The sequence below is a fragment of the Salminus brasiliensis genome, chromosome 14 (assembly GCF_030463535.1).
Source record: "Salminus brasiliensis chromosome 14, fSalBra1.hap2, whole genome shotgun sequence".
Taxonomy (NCBI): Eukaryota; Metazoa; Chordata; class Actinopteri; order Characiformes; family Bryconidae; genus Salminus; species Salminus brasiliensis.
The window spans coordinates 12977942-12999691 of NC_132891.1; the positions used below are offsets into that span (position 1 = coordinate 12977942).

At 39.1% G+C, this 21750-nt stretch overlaps 1 protein-coding gene across 2 annotated transcripts in view; it reads left to right on the forward strand.

Annotated features, from left to right (window-relative positions):
* The window catches only part of lamb2l (laminin, beta 2-like), a 54767-nt gene that overhangs the window by 16359 nt on the left and 16658 nt on the right, over positions 1 to 21750 (forward strand). For both annotated transcript variants that reach the window (XM_072656490.1, XM_072656492.1), the window contains exons 3-18: positions 4409 to 4578; positions 8736 to 8871; positions 9528 to 9601; positions 9738 to 9926; positions 10745 to 10808; positions 10905 to 11107; positions 11553 to 11673; positions 11769 to 11957; positions 12122 to 12301; positions 12444 to 12556; positions 13097 to 13176; positions 13413 to 13569; positions 17091 to 17225; positions 17677 to 17838; positions 18236 to 18357; positions 21028 to 21148. In XM_072656490.1, the coding sequence (XP_072512591.1) occupies positions 4409 to 4578; positions 8736 to 8871; positions 9528 to 9601; positions 9738 to 9926; positions 10745 to 10808; positions 10905 to 11107; positions 11553 to 11673; positions 11769 to 11957; positions 12122 to 12301; positions 12444 to 12556; positions 13097 to 13176; positions 13413 to 13569; positions 17091 to 17225; positions 17677 to 17838; positions 18236 to 18357; positions 21028 to 21148 (2216 nt within the window). The remainder of the gene's footprint in view (positions 1 to 4408; positions 4579 to 8735; positions 8872 to 9527; positions 9602 to 9737; positions 9927 to 10744; positions 10809 to 10904; positions 11108 to 11552; positions 11674 to 11768; positions 11958 to 12121; positions 12302 to 12443; positions 12557 to 13096; positions 13177 to 13412; positions 13570 to 17090; positions 17226 to 17676; positions 17839 to 18235; positions 18358 to 21027; positions 21149 to 21750) is intronic.

Here is a 21750-nt window from a genome sequence, read left to right on the forward strand (position 1 = left end):
TCTCTCCGGCATTCCACAGAAAAAGAGGGGGCATTTTGTAGGGGATGTTTCAGAGGCAGTTAGCAGCATATATTTTGACACCTGGAATGTTTTTCTTAATGAGTAACATTTACCCACTGTGCTCGCATTCCTGCCATAGCGCTGCTTTTCTGACGCCAGTGTTCTCCTTATGCTTCTGCTGCTCAAGGATAGACTGTTGGTGCATCCTTGGGTGCATCCTCAGTGGTGCTCATAGGTGTGTGTGCGTGTGCATATAGATGTAGTTTATGATGTTGGTAGATTATTCAAGAGCTGGTGCACTTTCTAGCTGTAGTTCACCAGGAGAAAATCAATCAGCAGCAATCTGAGCTGTAAACACACTAATGCCTGTGTTGAGTTCATCAGCATATATATAATGATATATATAATGATATAATGATAATATAATAGCACAATAACATAACCTAGTATAGTGATACTGAAATATAAAATTCTTTAAATATCTTAAATAAAAAAATTAAATAAAATCACTGTTTTTAAACAAAGTTGACATACATTAATGGGCTCTCTTTGCTAATTAAACACAAGGAGTGATACTGAGGTCAGCAAAGCTTATTGAGGTCATGTCCGTATATTGTATGATCGTCAATAATGTAATTATCATGACAGGCCTACTGTCACCACCATGCTTTACGGTGGTGTTCGTGTGTATGAGGGGATGTGCAATGTTTGTTGTTCACCAAACGTAGTGTCTAGTTTGCCAAAAAGTCAAAATTTTGGTCTCATCAAACTAAATAACCTTCTTTCAGCTCCCACACATGCTTTTAGATCAACTGTAGTGGATTTAATTCACTAGTAGTCCTTCTGAGTAGTCTTAGATGTTCTAATAAATTCCCTTACTAGTCTCCTTTTAGCACGGTTCCATCGGTTTGTGAAGAGATTTACACATATGCTATATTTCTTCCAATTGTTGATGATGAATTTAACTTTGACAAAAAGCACCCACACACTGAAAATCTGCTTTCAAATCTGAACTCTGAGTGCCCGTCTTTAAATTACAATGCAAGTGGTGGCAGCCATTGGGGTCCGTGCAATGTGCAATTATGGGGCCAGTAGAACACACCAAAACTCAATATTTGTACACTGGCCTTGTTTATCATAGTAAATAAGTGCATTTATAAGGTTGATTAAATTGAATAGTTGTTATAGAAGTTTTTATAGACAGTTTTATAGAGCTTTACAGCCCCCATTTTCTTCAGAGGTTCTTCATGAATTTTTCAGGCCTTCGGTAAGCTATTGCTGTTGTATTATCAATATGAGAGATACTTTAACTATGTAGTGTAGTAATGTTTGTAAGTTGGCTAAATGCATAGCGTGTGTTTAATCACACATGCACCTACCCTCTTTCTCTCTCCTGGTGTTGATTTTACAGTCTGGAGAAGAGGAATGTGTGGAAGTACAATAACAGGCTTCGAGATAACATCCCTCAAACACACACACACACCTCCTCAGTCAAACACACACACATGCAGTATCACTCTGTCACCTTTGCCAGTCAGAACATGAGAAACTATGTTGAAGAATTTTATTTTACATGTCCTTCATCAGGGGGTGTGTGCCAAATGCTGCTTATTTGAATTTGCTGGTGTGTGTGGCCTGTAATGGCAGAACAAGCCTGCATGCTTATGAAAGTCCTCCAGACCACAGTCCTGTAATTATCCACCTAAATTCACAGCAAAGTGCTTTAAAACACTACTTTTTAGAATAAACACACCTATAACCATGAGCCTGCATTAAAGGTTTTTGCAATGGAATTTTCAATGGAGTATTTCCAACCCCATATGTTCACATACCAGCATAAACAGTTGTTTTTTGGATTTAATGAAAAATCCACTCTACTCGGTATGTTCTACATAGTAAATTAAGGGGTTCTATGTAGTACGGAAAAGCAGAACATGTTTTGGTGCTATATAGAATTGCATACAAAAAGTTTGCCACCAATGTGAATATTTCTTTAATCAGGCAAAGGACCATTTAAGCATCCAGCATATACAGGGTATAGATGGAACTATTAGGCACACGTGTGCACTCCCACTGAACTTGTTCCCAATGCATTTAAAAGCCCATTAGTGCAGTATTGGTAACTTGCACTGAGGGATAGAGTTATGGGCCATTAGTGGCATTTGGGATGAGTGGAGCATGGACAGAAAGAAGGGGAATTGACCTATCCATGCTCCGCCCACAAATGCTTTCATTCAAGGTTTTGCAGAGCAGCAGCGGAAATCCCATTAAGTTCCATGTTATTGAGATGCTCTTTAGCTAATCAAAGGCAGACACACAAATCACAGTACCCCCTGCTCCACAGCTCAGCACTTATGGGGGCTTTTCTACCCCTCTAGCCCACTCCTGGCATTAGGCTTGGTGCCATTTAGTTCATGCTTATCTGCTCCAGGGAGTCCTATTCTATTGGCAATAGTCCTCTACAGGGACTAGACAAGCTGTGTGTGTGCATTTGGACACATAGTATAGGTCACTTTTGCCAGGAAATTACAGGAATAAGTGGAGCCATAATGCAATAATGATGTTATTGCAGAAAATAATATTTTTATTCAGTGGAATAGAGACATGTTAGCTAGCTACTTTCCACCAGGCTGTATTCACCTGACTTCTCCCTAACAGTTAGCAAGCTCACTTGATTTTGCTTCTTAGTACACTGGCTGCACATCTGCTTTCTCTTTCTCTCTTTCTCTCTTTTACACACTCTCTTGCAAGTTCTCAGTCATTTAACAAAATAAATGCATAAGCAATTATTTATTTTTTAGCCAAAATAAAAAGGCAATGTGACATGACAGTGCACACAAACAGTAGAGCCTGAATACCTCTCAGGTATTCATGCTTCCTGGACCATAGTCTTACCCTGTTTACTCAGGGCGAGTCGGATGTGTACAGATTGGCCTTCCAAAGGTCAGACATTTTTATTTGAGCATTTTGCACTGGTTTACTGTATGTGACCAACCCGAGATTTAGTCCCACTGCCTCTTGGTTTACTGCCAGACAAAATCCACTTTTTTGTTTATTATCTTCTGCTGTTATCCAGAGGAATTTACAGAATGTGTTCTGGTTAAAGCTTTTCCTTGAGAATGAGCCAAGTCTCAATATAGGCACCCTGCTGCTACCCTTATCTGTAACACATCAACAAGGCGGAAAAGGGCAAGGTTATTAAATCATTTACCATGCCTTCCAATCAGTGCATGTGTGAGAGTGGACACATCTGGGTGGAACTAGGATACATGCATGTATTAACTTATGGAATGTTAGTCACTGATTGCCTGCGTGATTTCAACAGCAGCATGTAATTGCATCTCCCATTGGTTTATCTGCAAGACCCAGGAGTATTAGATTTGCCTATAATGTCTTCCAGGGCTATTTGAGTTGGTCAGTGTTGGGCCATTGTTGGAACTTTTTTAAAGAAGCATTATGCAAGAATTAGTCATTTCTGCAACTGGGCTCCCCCTACAGTTGGGGAGTGTAATTCACTTTAACACCACTGCCATAAACAGAAATCACACTTTGAACACCCTCTTTATGTACACATGCATTTAACGATCTCAATATGGGTAATGTTTATTGGTCAGTATGTCTGCCATACTCAAGGAGTGAACTTGCTTTAGTAGAATGTGAAGAACCTTCCCACACCCTCGACATATCTGTCTCATTGTTACTGTTCGTTTACACATTTTCATGTCCAAATGTTTGTGGACACCCCTTCTAATGAGAGCATTCAGCTACTTTAATTTTCACCCATTGCTGACACAGATCTGCAAATGCACACACACAGCTTGTCCAGTCCCTGTAGAAAAGTACTGTCAGTACAATATGACTTGCTGAACAGATAAACATTAACCTATTGGCACCATGCATAATGGCAGGTGTGGGCCAAAGGTGTATAAAGCCCCCCAGCATTGGGAAGTGGAGCAGTGGAACTGTATTCTCTGGAATGATGGTGCTCCATCTAATACTTTTGGGATGAGCTGAAGAGTTGAGGTTTAGGTGGGGTGGAGATCATCCAACATCCTGACCTCAAAAACGCTCTTGTCGCTGAATTTAATCGAATCCTGACAGCATTGCTCCAGAATCTAACAGAAAGCCTTTCTTGTGCAATAGATACAGTTACTCAAACAAAGGATAAACTCATTTTAATGCCTTTGATTTCTGAAGAAACATCAAATGAGCAGGTGTCCCAATACCTTTGCCCATGTATTATATCTAGTGGCAACCAGAGCGAGATTTCTCTCAAAGTTGCGTAGGCCCATCACACCCTGAATTGTATGACTGGATAATTTTTTTAATTGATGATGACACTGACAACCAGAGTTTGTGTTTTATATAGTTATATTTATAAAGGCATGCCTCTGTCTATCTCTTGTAGTTGTCCAAACTGTGGCACAGGAGCTTCCTTCAGGTCCTCATGGCTGCACAGACGGAAGCTGTTACCCAGCTACAGGGAACCTGCTAATTGGGCGAGCTGTTAACCTAACAGCCACCTCGACTTGCGGCCTTCAAGCACCAGAGCAGTACTGCATCGTCAGCCATCTACTGGTGAGTCAAATAAATAAATATTCACACACATATCAGTGCCTGCAAATTTCCTTCCAGTGCCTATAGTGCAGAGTCCTTTGTTGAATGCATGCTTCGTCATTGTGCACTTTGTCTGTTTGTGTGCTTGTCTCATTCTGTGTAAACAGGATAGCGTGTTTTCTTCCTCTTTCATCCTTTTTTCCATTCCTGCATGCAGGGGCTTGTCAGGTGTGTAATGGAGGCTTGCATTGTGAAGGAGGTTTGGTGTGCCCTCTGGCTCTGCTTATTTTAGCTCACTTCAAAAGATATTGTGAGAGAATGAAAAAAGAAAGGCATTATCATTTTGATAACATACACACAAACAGGCGCATATAACTGGTTCCTATTTATCACTATATTCTATTCAGTTTTACTCTATTCAATTCTATTTTATTCTATTAGATTTAAGGAAGGCCTGACTGTTAATCAGCCCCCCCCCATGGTTTGACATACTAACAGTTTTTTGCACCTCACTAAGCAGTTTTAATATTTTTTTGCAAGGTCCATCACACAAAACCTGAGACATAAACTGGCCGCCATACCTTGTTCTGTTAACTCTTTTTCAGCAGTTCAGCAATTGCTTAACCGAAATGGAGAAAACAACAAATTATTATTAATAATGGATAAAAGTATGACCTCAGCCTCTCTGAAAGCTTAAATGACGTCACTCACTCTTTATGAATTGACTTGGTGCCTAAATAAAGTGGTGTGATGGGGTTAAAAGCAAAATACATAGAACAGTTATTACACTTTTACAATGAATGTTTTTTTAAGTTAACCTCTTAAACTTTACAGGTGGTTCCTTATAATTAGCATTGCTGTCACACAAAAGCATTGTATATTCAAAACTTCAACTTTACTGGTAAACTTTGAATGGAAGAAAAATATTTTATTTTACTCATTTTGCAATTCTATTGGTCCATTCGTCATGACATTTTGATTCAACGTTCTGTATCTAATACAGAACATGTATAATAATGTTGTGGCCTCAAATCACAGTTTTTCATGCTTTCATGCTTACAGCTGAATCAAGCTTATAGGCACAGTAATTAAAATTATATAGAAATAAAGTATATAAAGTATATATTTTAACATATGGGCATTTGATCTTTAATTGAACAATATTAAGAGTTAATATAGTTAATATAGGTAATAAGACTATATAAGAATATAACTTAACACATACAACTAAAGTATTATTACAACTAAAAATGATTTGTAAAACATAATTAATAGAAATGCAATTTTCTTGAATGAAAAACATTGGGACACTTTATGCCCTAATAGCTGGTATTCCCCCCCTTGGCTGAAATGACTTCAGTTAGACGCCTCCTATAATGATCTACCAATCTCTGACATCAACTGGGAGAAAGTTTTTCCACTTCTCCATGCAGAATTCTTTCAGCTGTGTGAGGTTTCAGCTTTAGTATTTAGACAGATGATCTCATATTTTCATTAAGTTCCCTCTGAAATAATAAACAATTCCTAGTGGATTTCTTGTTGGAGAGCTCTCTAGGCCCTAATGTGCTGCACCTGATTCTAAAGTAGTAATAAATGTGGGGGTGTCTTCACAATAGTATTTTATTAATTTAATTTATCATATGTTGCATGCATTAAATTACCTCTAATAATAATATTCATGTCCTAATACCTAACCTTTTTACCTGACTGTACATATAAAACTACAAAAAGACCTTATTTTGACACCATGTAATGAAAAAATTACAGTACAGAAATGTCAGGTTCTTCAAGGTGACTCTTAAGAAATAGGGGTCCAATTACTGTCAAATTTAACAAATCAGGTTGTTATAGAAACTAGCGGAGATGACTAGTGACCCACAAATAGAATGTGTAATTTTTGAAAAATGTATCTCTGGCGACTCTGGTGAAAGCTGGAAAAGTTAAAGGGGATAAATCGTTTATTCTGAATAAAAAGAAAAATCAAAGAAGATCAAATCAGAATAAATATCAATACATTTTAACTCCTTTATTTAAACCCCATTTGAGCAATATTTGTGTGTAAGTTTATGATGTAAGTTTAGAATTACTAAATTAATATTGAATAGAGTGGTTAGAGGTATAAAGAGATATTATTATGTTGAAACATTTCATTTGGTAATTACTATAGAGAAGCGATATATCGTAATTGTCACACAAAAAATCCAAAATGTCTACAAAAAGTCAGAAAAAATATTTTATTTAAAGTATTTTTGGAGCATTTCTATTGTATCATTCATCATATAGATATTTTGAAATTGAGAATTTGAAATGTGAGCCATAAAACAAAACCTTAGAATGCAAGGGATGAAACATTTAGAGTGGGCCTTTTTGGATTAAATAAACACTCATCAGACTTGCAGTAACATTTTAACAACAAATCAGTGATGTAGCAGCAAATGAACATTCAGTAGATTGTCAATGAGACTTTTACTGAATACTTCTACTGAATACAGCTCTTCCTCACTTCAGGAGAGTCCAAGTTCACCTGAGAAACAAATGTACAAATTACCTGTAGATGTTCACTGCTCATCTAACAGGTCTAATACAGACTATCTCAGCATCCTCAACAAGCCGTTAGAAACCTGCTGCTGACACCAGTGTGGAACTGGATCTTAACTGGATAAAGCTGTTATTAGGGACCAGGAGCAGTTTGAGGATTAGGTTTAGGGTTAAGGTTAAGGTTAGAATTGGGGCCAGGATGAGGGTTAGCATTATATTTTGGGTTGAGGTTAGGATTAGGATTGGGCCTAGGATGAGGATTAGAATTAGGTTTTGGGTTGATGTTAAGGTTCAGGTGATGGTCAGGGAGGAGTTTAGGATTAGTTTTTGGATTAAGGTTAAGCCTAGGATTAGTGCCAGGATGAGGGTTAAGATTAGGTTTTGGTTAAGGCTGGGTTAGGTTTTGCTTAATAGAAGTAACATATTAAGCACTTTATGTAACATATCAACAGTAAATGTACTTAATGGCAGGAAAGCATCTACATCCTCATTGTATTCAGATGCTTCATTGCTGCTACTGTACTGATAAGATGTTGATGTTTTACTGGTACTCTAGTCAGAGTTTTTAATCATCTATAAGACCCCAAAGACTCCAAAACAAAAACAAAAAAGTGTTACCCTCACAATGATATACATTTTGAGGATAAACTATCATGAGCCTCTAGAACACTGAACACTGAGCAACATAGCACAGGCTGTAAGCAACAATCAGTTATTAGTAACTCAATGAAATGCTAAAAATAAATAAATGAATAAATATTGTAATATGACTTGCATCGTAAAAATGTTGATATTATATTCTTAGCATATGACTCTCCTGCCTTATAATCGAAAGGAAGATTAGGTGCTGAAACTTCAGTCCTCTCATTAGTGGGCTCATACGAACAGCGAAAACCAGGGCAAAGGTCTTCAGCAGATACTGTATGTAAGAAGCTGATATAGTATCTCTGTGGCCTTTAAAAACCCTTGAAAACAAAGTCTCTCACTTTGTTTCACTACCTCTAAGCCCTTAAAGCTCCTCATAGCCAGGTCACTGTTGGAGATTTTGTTACCCTGGACAACAACCCAGTTAAGACAAAGTGATCTGGCTGTATTCCATTCAAGCTCTCTGCTTGGCTCAGGACTCTGATACAAGAGGCCCAGCTGGACCCAGTTCCTGCTCCCCTTCTTATTTCTGCCAGATTCCGACTCACATTTTTGTATCCAGTGACTAATGCTACTACTAATGCTTTGTGAAAATGTGCTTTATAGTTGGAAACATGGTTAGCTATCTAGCTAGCCTGCTCTGATTTAGTAGCTTCCTAACGTTGTCCCATGTTGTAAATATCCAGCTGGACATTTGGCCTTGTCAGAGTGGCTCAGATTCTCACCTTCAAGAACTGTTCATTTGCTGCCTAATATGTATATCCCCATATTAAGGCTGTATGTACCATCGACCATAATTTCCTCTGTCATAATAAAATGGTAAAGTAATGAGTAACAAGTTAACAAGTTGGAAACTCTGACATCCAATAATTACGATGACTAAATATAGTTTTTAGGTTGGAAACTTATTTTTACAATAATTCTGAATTTCAAGTGGGATTGTGGTGCATGTTGTGTTTTGCAATTGTTGATTTTCGCGTTCCTTTCTAATATAGGAGTCGGATAAGTGCTTCAAATGTGACTCACAAAGGCATTATGACCACCACCATCACAGAACCAGCCATCGTGTGGAGAACGTTATCTACCTGAAAGACAGCAAAGGAGAGCTCACCTGGTGGCAGTCTGTCAACGGTGAGTGTGTGTGTTTTTCAATAATTAATGATTTTTGCTTTGATTTGGTGCAAAATCGTATATTGTAGAAGTGTCTCTATGTGTTTCCAGGGTACGGCCCAGCGTTTTTCAGTTTAATCCCAATCTGCGGCATCTGCATTGTACAGTTAACTCTCAAGCCAATAGAAAGCTTCCAAACTCCAAAATAAGCATTTTATACCATATATCACACATTCAACCCTTAGGATGAGACAGACTGAATTAAAACCAGTGGAGTTTATGCATGTGTGCAGAGAGATGGTGCCATTATTTGTATGCTAATATGCCTTTATTATGTTTTTCTCATTTTTCACAAAGAATTTAAGGGTCAGTTATAGCACCTCTGCACCAATAAATTCAACAGAAAAGCGGTTTGCAATCACTACACAGGGTTAATTAATTCTTCCCTCCTTAAAAGTAGTCCCCTTGCAGAATGAATGAATTTTTCAAATGTATAGTTTAATTTACACTTATTGTGTGTAAAATACACACAAGTATGACTAAAGAATTCATAAAAAGAGTTCTAGACATTATTTGCGTTATACTTGTGTTAAGTTTCTGAGCACAGTGAAATGCAGTGCCTATTAAGTAAATGCTGGAGTATTCTTTTAATCACCTATGTTTGCCTGTGTTCTCAGGAGAGGAGAGTGTCAGTGTCAGACTTAACCTGGAGGCAGAGTTCCACTTCACTCACCTCATCATGAAGTTTAAGGTGTGCTCTTGAGCTTGTGCTCTTAAGGTGTCCTGGCTATGTTAACTGCCATCAATCAAACAGACACTTCAAAGCTGGGTGTGCAAACCTTTTATTAATCCAAGCATTTCTCTCCTTCCTCCTGGTTCCTCCCCAGACCTTCAGGCCTGCAGGCATGTTGATTGAGCGTTCTGCAGATTTTGGGCGCTCCTGGAGGCCGTACCGCTATTTTGCCTACAACTGCACCAGGACTTTCCCTCGGGTGCCTGCCCGCTCCCTGCAGCTCATCGATGATGTCATCTGCGAGGAGCGCTATTCTGATATAGAGCCGTCCACAGAAGGAGAGGTAACAGCCTAGTAAAGCCATCCCTGTTTTTTAGAAAACACACATGGTCATAGATGTGAAACAATGTTTCTGGCGGTTTGGAATGTACAGCTATCCTGTGTTTGCATACTTGCTGTGTGTATTGGATATTGTATTGACAAATGTGTGTTATGCTAATAATATAATGATGCTACTATAATTACTACAAAGAATACTAATAATAGTAATAATAATAGTATGTCAAATGTTCTGAAATGTAATAGACATTCGAGCAAAATTCGATGTGAACAGTACAATTACACTCATTTCTTACTGAGATTGCAGTTCAATTCTAGCCTTGTATTTTAACTAGAAGGCTGCATTGGGTGATGGAAGGTGTTCACAGTGGTGCGTCAATTGCTCTGTACTAACTGGACTACACCACTGATATGCCACTGATATGGAAGGCACTCAATGGGCGAAAAGTTCATTGTCGATTTGTCTTCCTTATGGCAGCTTTTGAACATTTCACAAAATTCACACTTTTTGAGAAACATACACTATTATCATACCCTTTTGGTCACCTTTTTTTTTAATTGCATCCTTTGCCCATGATGATCACTTTGCACTCTGCTACAACTGACTAATGTGCTTATCCCAGGCCGAGTTCATTCCAAATGAGGGATAGTCATAATATTCTAAAGGGTCAGTGTATTATAGCTTTAGAGGTAGATAACTCCAGCAGGGAGTTGAAATATTGAAGATTGTGTGTGCGTGCTTATGTTTTTCTTTTAACTTTAGGTTTTCTCTTACATACCAGATACTGTTTGAATACGTTGTCTGCATTTGGTCTTCCTCAGGTCATTTACAAAGTGCTTGATCCTGCAATCCGTGTCAGTGACCCCTACAGTAGTAATATTCAAGGTCAGTTGTTATGTTGTGTTATAACACATTAAAACCTTTTTGTAAGAATGGATAATCCCTGACTACAGTAACAGTCCTTTCTGTGTTCGTGTGTAGACCTGCTGCGCATCACTAACCTACGGATAAACTTTACTAAACTACACACCCTGGGAGATAACCTTCTGGACAGACGGCCTGATGTGCTGCAGAAGTATTACTATGCCCTCTACGAGCTGGTGGTCCGTGGTAGCTGCTTCTGCTACGGTCATGCCTCTGAGTGCGCCCCAGTGCCAGGGGTGAACACCAGGGAAAATGGCATGGTGAGTTTTGCATTATTGCAAGAGTGACATGATTTACAAATTATCTAAAACATGTACTGTCCAGCAAACATCTGGGGGCACCTAGCTTTGAGGTAAGAGTGTTTTCAGTTTGCAATAACTGGTCAAATAACATATTAAAGAAACCTACACTGTTTAAAGTTGTATCCTATAAGGAGCTTTCAGATCATGCATTTTTCTATTAAAATCTATCACTGTAATGGAATAGAAATTAAAAACCATGGAACAACAAACTTCTGACAAACAAGTAGAGATAAAATATGTAGCAGTTTTGTAAGATTTCACACAAGCCAGCTTGAACAAATTCAGGATTTTGTGTTGATGTAAGTCAGTAAAATTACTCTAGATTGAATTCTTTGTGGGATTGGAGGGAGGAAAATGTTTGTAGAACAGAATGTATAAAGCTCTGTATGTTGTGATTGGTCAGATTCATGGGCGCTGCGTGTGTAAGCATAACACAGTGGGGCTGAACTGTGAGCGCTGCAGAGATTTCCACCATGACCTGCCCTGGAGACCAGCTGAATCTGATAACCCTCACACCTGCAGAGGCAAGACACACAAATGCACACACACACTATCATGATGCGTACATGGTTCAAACCTTCCTAATTACGTGAGTGTGAAATCTCTTGTCTTTGATCAGAGTGCAACTGTAACGGTCACTCCAGCAAGTGTCACTTTGACATGGCGGTGTATCTGGCCACGGGGAACGTTAGCGGAGGCGTTTGTGACGACTGTTTCCACAACACCATGGGCCGTAACTGTGAGACCTGCAAACCCTTCTACTATCAGGACCCAGCCAAAGACATCAGAGACCCGGGGGCCTGCGTTCGTAAGTTAAACAGCAGCTGATGTTACATGGATTTACAAAAATGTCATGCATTTCATATGTACTGTGCTTGCTCATCGTTCTGCAGTCTCGATAAGGAAAAGTGGACCAAAAAAAGCTTATGAATTTGTTTCTCTGTCTCTCTCTCATTTTTCTCTTGTGTGTAGCGTGTGACTGTGACCCAGTGGGCTCTCTGGAGGGAGGTGTGTGCGACAGCCACACTGATCTAGATCTGAGCATGATTGGTGGTCAGTGTCGCTGCAAGCCCAATGTCAGAGGTCAGCGCTGTGACTACTGTAAAGAGGGACACTATGGCCTTACCCAGAACGATCCTCTGGGGTGCCAACGTAAGTGACTGTGTGTGAGGGCTGTGATTATGAGTTTTCTATTGATTGATTAGTTAATGTGGGTAACATTTCAAGAATATAATTTGTTTGTGTGGATGATTATGTGCTGGTATTTGTGTGTCGATGTGTGTGATATAAACAGCCTGTAACTGTGACCCACGTGGCATCACCATGCTGGGAGCTCCATGTGACCCAATCAGTGGAGACTGCTCCTGCAAGAGATACGTGACCGGCCGATACTGCAACCAGTGCATAGTAAGAATCGACCTTCACTGCACAAGTACCTAATGCTGCATTACAGTGCTGAAGCATGAAGAGATTGGAGGCCATTCAGTTTAAAATTTGAACAGTATGATAAGCAGCACAGAGACTGTAACCAATGTAGCATAAAGACATTAATCATAAAGGCAATTTGGAGCTTTATACTAAAATATAACATAAATGGCTGATATTTTGATATTGTTTAATAGTAAAATTGTCCTTACTTAAAAATAAGACAGACAACATATTGTGTGACACCTTGGACAGTCTCCTAATTAGAGAACTAGGAAGCTTTTTGAGAGGTGGAAATGCTAGCACATGATACTATAATCTGACCATAAAAATAGAATTTGGCCATTTGTAGGTGTCAGTGTGGACACAAGATCCAGATTGCCCTGCTGTATGGATACATGGACGATTTGTTTTATTACATAATATGCTTTATGTGCTTATGATTGTCGTCAACGAGCAGGTAACTTTTGTAATTGTTTAAATCCAGTGAATACAATTCTATATGTGTCTCTGTGTGTGTAGCCAGAGTACTGGGGACTCAGTAATGACCTGGCAGGCTGCAGATCCTGTGACTGTGACTTTGGTGGTGCCTACAGCAACAAGTAAGTTTCTGTAATATGTGCATCTGTGTTGTTGAGTAATAAAGCAAATTTGATAGAGGTTGTCCAGAAGATTAGTGCTGTCATTATTAATAAATGTCATTAATTAGTTGGTTTGTAAGAAAATATTGATGTATCAAAGTATCGTGAAATTATGTTTTACAGTACTGTATAGATTCTAATAATAATTCTAACATAATGTTCCTCATTCATCTTTTCCTGATTTCTGCCTGTCACAGGTGCATAGTGGACAACGGTCAGTGTGACTGTCGGCCTTACCTGATTGGCCGCCAGTGCTCAGAGGTGCAGTCTGGATATTTCTGTGCTGCACTGGACTACTACAAATACGAAGCTGAAGGAGCAGTGGCCCACTCCCCTGATGACCCTGCATTACCTGTGAGTACTGCAAAGTGACCACACCTCATAGTTAAAAACAAGGATGGGCTGGTCACCAGGAAAACAGAGACAGTTCTTGGCAGGCTAGTGTGTATGCTTGCATTGTTCTGATGTAGTCTCATGTTTAATGAGTAGTTAATAACTAGTTGCTAGGTAGGTATACAACTAGGTAACTGACTAGACTGACTAGAACTCACTGCATCTCACTTATATATGTATGTAGAGCTGTTTCAGTGAACAGCCAGTGTAAAGCACTGTTCTTTATCATGTCTAATCCTGTATAATTAATATAATTTCATCCTTAACTCTCTTCATTACCTTATCACTGAAGCTACAATGCAAGTGTAGCTAACCCATAATACAATCATAAACTTTACCTCACTACATAGTTTTGGGTAAATGAGGGCTGATTATCTTGGGCCTGGTGATCTACTGCCCTGCAGAGTCTCTACAGCACAGTTTGGCACAAGTATCTTTGAAGTAAAAGGTGTGATAATGTATTTATTGGACTCTGAAGTAGCAGAACATTAAGGTGACGATAGGACAACTTCACTGAAGTGTAATGCTATAAATCAACATAGATGTAGTCACAGTGTCTATGTGTACAAATGTATCAGCATAAAAATTTAGAGGACAGGTCAAATAATTGAATTTGCCCAGAATTCCCATATCAGTGGATCCCCAATAATGTTATCTATAAAAACACATGGAAATGTCATACAGGCTAACCAAAAACAGTAGTAGAAGCCATCCTAAAGTCTGAATTTTGTCAATTGTTAGCTACATTAGTATAGTAACTGTTGCAATGGTAAAGAAGCAAACTACTAGCAAAAAAAAACATCGGAAATCCTACCATGCCCTATTGTTGTCTGATATTGAAATTTCAGGATATCCAAATATTTATTTTACAAGCTATTTTTAATTGGGTCCCTTTATTTATGACAAGCACCACCAATTTCCCAGAATGGATTTGTTACAGAAATAGTTCTGATTCATTCATTTAAGAGCTCTGATATCCAATCTGGCATTTCCTGCTGATATCGACTCAAAGCAGAGGTCCATTGATAATAATGTCCCTTCTCTACCAAACATGTCTGATCGACTACATTTAAGGAAAGGGGAAGGTTGTGTAAGTTTCACTTTGTGTTGGAAATTTCTTACAGGTAATTTAAAACCAAATAGTCTTCTAGTTCATCTTGTCAGGACAGAATTCAATAACACTGAGGCAAAATGTTATCTTTACCTGAAGGAAAAGGTCCCTCATACTGGAACATGCTGGTGCTTGATAACAAAGTCAAAACAACAATGGTGGGAACTTCAGCCTATCTTATATTCACATCACCATATCACCTATGTATCCCAAGGGCATGCCCAGACACACATAGCCACAAACAGCGCGCCAAATAATGGAATGTAAACTGTGAGGCACTCTAGGGTTTGGATAGGTGTGAATAATATGAATAGTCGTGCCGTAGTGTCAAGCTCAATGCAGGAAACTGACACCTGGGGCGACTGATACGGGTGCTGATATTTTTATTCAGGTATTTTCGTAGTCTACATGATTTGGGCCAAGCTTGTTACTGTGTGCCCTGTATCAGGCTCCTATTAGAATCTCTATTACTGAGGAGAGACAAGGGTCACATTACCAAAAGCATGTTTTACATCCCTGATGAAATCTGAATGAAACCTCATGAGTAGTTCTGGCTGTTCCACATCGAGGATGGGCGTTCCCCAGTGTCATCTGTCTCTGGTCAGACATATCCCAGAGCGGCAGGAATACACAGATGGACCAAGACACCAGTCTTAACAAAATGTAATCAGAGACCATCTTCTTATATTAGTGAATTTTAGATTTCATGAATTGTTAAATCGCTTCTCAAGGAATCACAATTGAATCAAATAGTTCCAAGAGTACGAACTGACATTCATACTGTACTTTAGAAGCCAGAGAGTACTAGTTTTACTAGCAGATACTCTAGACAACACATGCACACACACACACACACTTAGGGATGTGACCAGGCCATGGTTGAAGTGACCCGTAATAACATCTGAAAACAGAGGACATGCCAGCATGTCAAATAGTGTTAGTTATGCCCACCTCACATACAAACACATAGATCCTCCACCATTCTCTCGTATACAGTCACTCTTTCTGTCTGTCCTTCTTTTCTCTCTTACACAAACAGACTTTCTGAACACATTCCTTTACACGCTCACTGTCACAACACAAGCACCTCTAACACACACGTTCCCAGCTCTCCCTCTCTCTTTTGCTTTCTATATCTTTACTGCTTTAACTCTTTCACTTCCATACTTCCATTCCATACTCATTCTTTATGGTTTTGTGAGCCTCTGTTATCTTAAAGGTCTCGACAGTGTGATATTTATAATTATTGTGGTAAATTTGACCACAACTTCATGTTTTATTACAAAAACAAAAAGAACACAGTGCAGCCTGATCTCACAGTGAAAACGTCCACATTGCTTGGTTGTTTTGCCTTGTAAAATGACCCCTTTTTTATGTTCAGAGGAAACGCAACTCCTAGTGACAAAGAAAAGACTACAATGGACTCCTGTCAGAGTCTAATCGCTTGGGAATCAACTTACAATAGAGAGTTGACTCTTCAAATCCAACTTTACTGTAACAAACCTCACCTCACAACCAACAAACAACACATCAAGCTGCACATTAACCTAATCGTAAACCTTATTTTAACTTGAACCACACTGAAATTATGATTTTCTATCGTTCTATCGACAGTAATTTAGGTAATAAGCAATTTTTTAATCTTGGAAAAATTCATAAACAGCAACAAGATTTCTTCAACAAGATCTCCCAGTGCTGTTTTATCAATTCTTCTTCGTGCATGTGTGTTTGTGTGGACTTTGCTCAACCATGCAACTAGTGGTTAATTGTACTCATAGTTTTTATTAGTATTTTTCATTTTTATCAATGGGTTTTTTGTACATTCTAACTTGTCATAATAAATACAGTCATGTAAAAAGTTAGGACTCCCCATGAAAATTTTCCTTTCTGTTTTTTTGTCATTGCCCCTCACTGATATGCCAACATAAATTTTCCTGGATCAGGGCGAACCTTTGCAGCAGCTTCTCATTTCTCAGTGTAAATGACCTTTATATGTTGGCTTTAATTTCTTCCTATGCTTGATTGCTTAAAATGCCAACTAAAGGCAAGCTTTGCTGTAAGCTGCATAGATGTTGTCTCTGTCACAACATCTCTGTCATACGATTGGCCAGGTTTGGTCAGTTACCGCCAATTATGCCTGCATTACGAATAATTAATTAAATGGTAGAGTATTGCACAGAATTTCTTCTCTATCATTTAAATTGATAGGCTAAGCTTGGCCCTGATTGTTGAGTTGAGTTCATGTGTATGTGGACATGAAGCATCAGTGTGCTCAATCCATATTTGAGCAGTGTTCTGTCAATGAATACAGAACAGTTCAGGAACATGTCAGGATTCTCAGTCTCTCTCTGTTTCTCTTTATGTTGTTTAGGGGAACCCCCGGCCGCAGGCAGGGAATAACTGTGCAGAGCATCTCAACAACCAGCTGAGGAGACACAAGCGCCACCGGCGCATTGCCCAGCAGCAAAGGGCAGCACTGAGACGCATCCGCCAGCTGCAGCAGACTGTAGGCCTCAGCTTCCTCTCCTTTCTCATTTTCCAGAAGATCTCCAAAAGAATAGTTTAGCTAAAAATCTAATTAACACCAAATGCAGTAAATCAGTCATACCTTCGTGGTGTAAAATCTGCTTTCTTGTTTTGCTCTGCAGCTGCAAGTAGCTAACAATTAATGGTAGGTTGTACTGCATCATTTAGCATCATGATGATTTTGCCACGCCCACGTTCATTTCCTTCCACTTTTGTGTAGAATTTCTGGTAATTTTGTGGTAAATAGTTTGTGATTGTGTCATGTTGGAAGTGAATACAGTCTAAAGTAGGCTATAGCTGTGGATACTAATCATTAAGTAGCTCACTATGTTAGTCTAGGTGTGTAAATCTGAGTTTGCCAAGCTATGTCCTCCAACCTTAGCAGTCCGCAGATACAAGTGCTCTGTGTTTTTGTGTTGCTGTTTTTACAGCCTGACGTGACAATTGTAAGTAGAGAGAGGCAGCCGGGTCAGATGGTCACCTGGACTGGACCGGGCTTCGCTCGGGTTAAGGACGGCGCTGGGCTCATCTTCTCCATCAGCAACATCGCTTACGCCATGGAGTATGACATCATGATACGCTACGAGCCAGAGGTCAGCCCTGAACTTGTATTCTCTTTCGGTATAAGCACTGCCTTTCAAATGTTCATCTATTTAATGTGTATTGTCACTCAGTTTCCCAGAAGCACCTTAGTGTTAGGATCATGCTAACTGGTGGCGAGAATGTTCAGTGTGATGCTTGCTTGACCATGCAATACAAAGCATTCGGAAATCCCATACAGATTTTGGGTGGATTTTACAACACTCAGTTTCTCTTTAACGTCTTTCTTGGTGTGATAAATAGATTTGTGATGTGTAGTTTTTTTGTAGAATTATGTTAAAAGCAAAAAACTACAAAAATGGAAATATACTGAGATGTACTGTTGACAGTGTGTTTGCTGTTCTCTGTCTTATTACCAATTATGTTACTGACACTTGTTCTGTTACACAGTCTACCGAAGATTGGGAAGCCATTGTGAGTATTACATCTGTCTTGCTGCCCACCAGTCCTCGCTGTGGAAACCTGCTGCCCACTGAGCAACTGTATACTGTCACCCTGCCCCATCACAAGAGGTAACATTACTCCTGTGTGCCCGGTGCCTGGTGTGCATGTGTTTTTCTAAGTGCACTCATGTGATTGGGTTGTATGGTACACATTAATATGTGTGTAGCTTAATAATATTCTGATAATGATTCATTATTTATATGCTGGGCAAGCGTGCAATAGTTTGATTATGTGAAATAGGTCTTCACAGTGAACAGTACACGCTCAACCAGGTCAAGCTTTGGTTCCACTCTGATGCTTTTGGAAACTTTCCAGCGTATCGGAGTGTGTATATGTGTGTTGTTGTAACATGACTAATCGGATCTCTGGCTCAGGTTCAGGAGACTGGCAATGCCTGCCTTCAGGGCAAATTAAACTCAATGAGAGGCTGTAAATCCTCTTTCACAAACACAGAGTGAATTAAAAACAGAACTCCAGCTGAGGGCATAGAGAGCGAGGTGGGTGTAATGGACTTGGTGAGTTTAGGTGTGGTATGTAAACTGCTGTCAGATACCTGTTTAGGTTTGTCAGTTTGTAGTACATTTCAGTACAGAAGCTTGAAACATCAGTCACCTATGCAATGTGCTGTCTTTCAAACTCCATTCATACTTTTGCAAACCAGGAACAGCTGTATCTGAGTGTAATATTCACTTGCGCTATTATACATTTGTTTATATACCATACCACAAAATAAAAATAAATATTATTAATAAAAATAATAAAAATAATATAATAACATTTTAAATAACTGAATAACTAATTAAATCATTAGTAATCACCGCATTAAGGTGTTTCTTTTAGTCCCATTGCCACAATTGTGTTAAATCAAGAATCTAGCCATGCAGTCTGCCTACAAACATTGTATGAAAGAATGTGAAAGAATGGGTCATTCCAAAAGAGCTCACTGGTACTGTAACAAGATGCAACCATTGCAAGGCCACATAAAGTGATCGCAGCGGTGCTAAGTGCAGAGACGCATATGCATAAAAGACTCCAACGCTCTGCTGAATGCAGAGGTACAGACCAGCTGTTACTCTCCATATTAATACCCTTGGAAATAGAATGGGATGTCATAAAGCTCCTGAAGGTGTAATGTGTAGGTGTCCAAGTACTTTCGTCCATATGGTGTATATATTATTTGTGTTCTCCATGTGTTTTGATTTCCAAGTTTGAACTTGATTTTATTATGGAACAGCCCTCTCCCTCTTTGCTGTCACCGAGTCTGGGAGCAGGGCACAGTCACCATCTGGACAGTGTCACTTGTGCCACCTGAGGCAATAGATGGTTAAATACCTTTTTAAATACCACTCAGTCCTGGTATTTAAACCAGCAACCCTCACAGTATTTTATTTACTACTAGGCTACAAACCTGGTTATAGGATTAAATCCAGCCAATCTGGAGTAGCATGGTGAAAATGAATTTCAGCACAGGCATGTGTGTGTGTGATAGCTGATTCGAAGAATGGACTGTGTTTTTCTTAGCTCCGGATGTGTGTGTGTGACTGCTTCACTACACCATATTTCCTGGTGCTGTTGAGTCCTGCTGTTTTGGGCTAAAGCAAACATCATTAGCAGCCTGAGCTGAAAATGGGACACAGAGCCAAGAAAACAGTGTGTGTGAATGTGTGTGTGAATGAGACTGACTGACAGACTCTAGGCCGTGATGCTCAGATGGAGCCTAGTCTGAATATAAGTAACATCACAAGCATTAGTATTTTGCTCTCCAGTGTTAATGGAGGTGTTGTTTACACTGTAAGCCTTATATAAGCCTTAAATATTGTTCCAGATGAATAAAAAAAAGACTGATAATGTTAGTTTTAGTTTGGGTCAGTTTTTTTTTACACTTCTCAAATACATTCAGCAGCCATTCAGTCTAGTGTAGTTCAAGCAGCTGCCCACAGAACCTGCTAATATTTAGCTATTTAGTTTAATGCTTTTATTTCTTGCTTATGTGCTCCCCCTACAGTCAGAAGGTGTAATTCACACTTTGAGACATCCCTATAGGACACACTTCACACACTCACTGAAAGTGAAAAGAGGATATAAAAGAGTGATGTTACAGGATTTTAAACAAATCTGACTAAGCGCTATGCAGTCTTTGTGAGGGTTGTCTTGCCCACTTCTCTAGAGAAAGAGCTGAGCCCTGAGTAGGAATGAGAGGCAATCTCAATATTACAAGCCAGTGAAGCATCAACATTTTGAAGTAAAATACCACATAATGTTGCTCTAACTGTGAAAGTCTTCATTGTCTGTTTTCTGCATGACTTGTGGTACCACCTGGTCTCTTTTTTGACCTCTTTGTGTGTGTCTGTAGACAGCACTCACTAACTGCTCGTTTTGGGAATCAAACACTATACAATATTGCCACAATTAACCATACTACAGTTCTAATTAAAACAAAGAAGATTTGTGAAGTAAACACAAAGCAATGCTACCATCTGACACCACTAATAGAAGCCTTGGTGTCACTAAAAAAACTTATAACAGGAATTTTATGGATAGAAAACTAGATTTATTGATAATATTAGACAGATAATGTCTTTATATACAATGCATTAAACAATACAATGCACAAACTATTAATACCTGTAACTGGCCCTTGATCCATCAGTACTTTGTTTTTTCCCCCCAAATACTATGATCTGCTGTTGTATTCATTTCCCCCACAACCGCTCCTAATAGCATGGAATTCTTCACAGGTACATCCAGATGCCCCAGCCCTTTTGCTTCGAGCCCAGAAACCGCTACGTGGTTTCCATCCGCTTCCAGCGTCACGCTGTCTCTTACAGACACCTCACCGCCCATATCCTCGTTGACTCGGTGAGGACTACAGCTCTACATCCAGTATTCAGTGTTCATTATCCTTAATTGATGATGAAATAGAGGGATTTTCTCTATTTCATAGCAGTGGCCGCTGGTTGGAGACCTTTTGAATGTTGACATTTTCACTGGTCATCACAGCATCATTTGAAGCAGAAAACCATGAGTCTACTGATTGGCTACTTCATCCCCATTAAGCCCCGCAGCCACCTGTTTGTTATCGACCCGTTAGCATGCATTTTTTAAATGTGCTGAAAGGGCTGGAGGCCAGCTGATACTAGGGTGGATTCAAAAGAAAAATTCAAAACTTAATAAAAACTCTTAAGAGTGTGTATCAATTTCCCTTTAGAAAGCTTTTGAGATAATATTTAAGCCATTTTGTCTGCAACATACTTAACTTTAATCTCATGAGATTCTCTCTCACCCAGACTTTTGCTTGGTGTGCATTTTTAATTTCTCCTATTTGGTTAATAGGATCTAACAAGCATAAAAATTAAACAAAACTACAGGAAGTTGTTTTTGCAAATAAGAATGTCCTCATATGAGGCCAAAGGACTCAAGAGATTAGGGAACATTTAAGGCAAAACTCTACTTACTCTGTT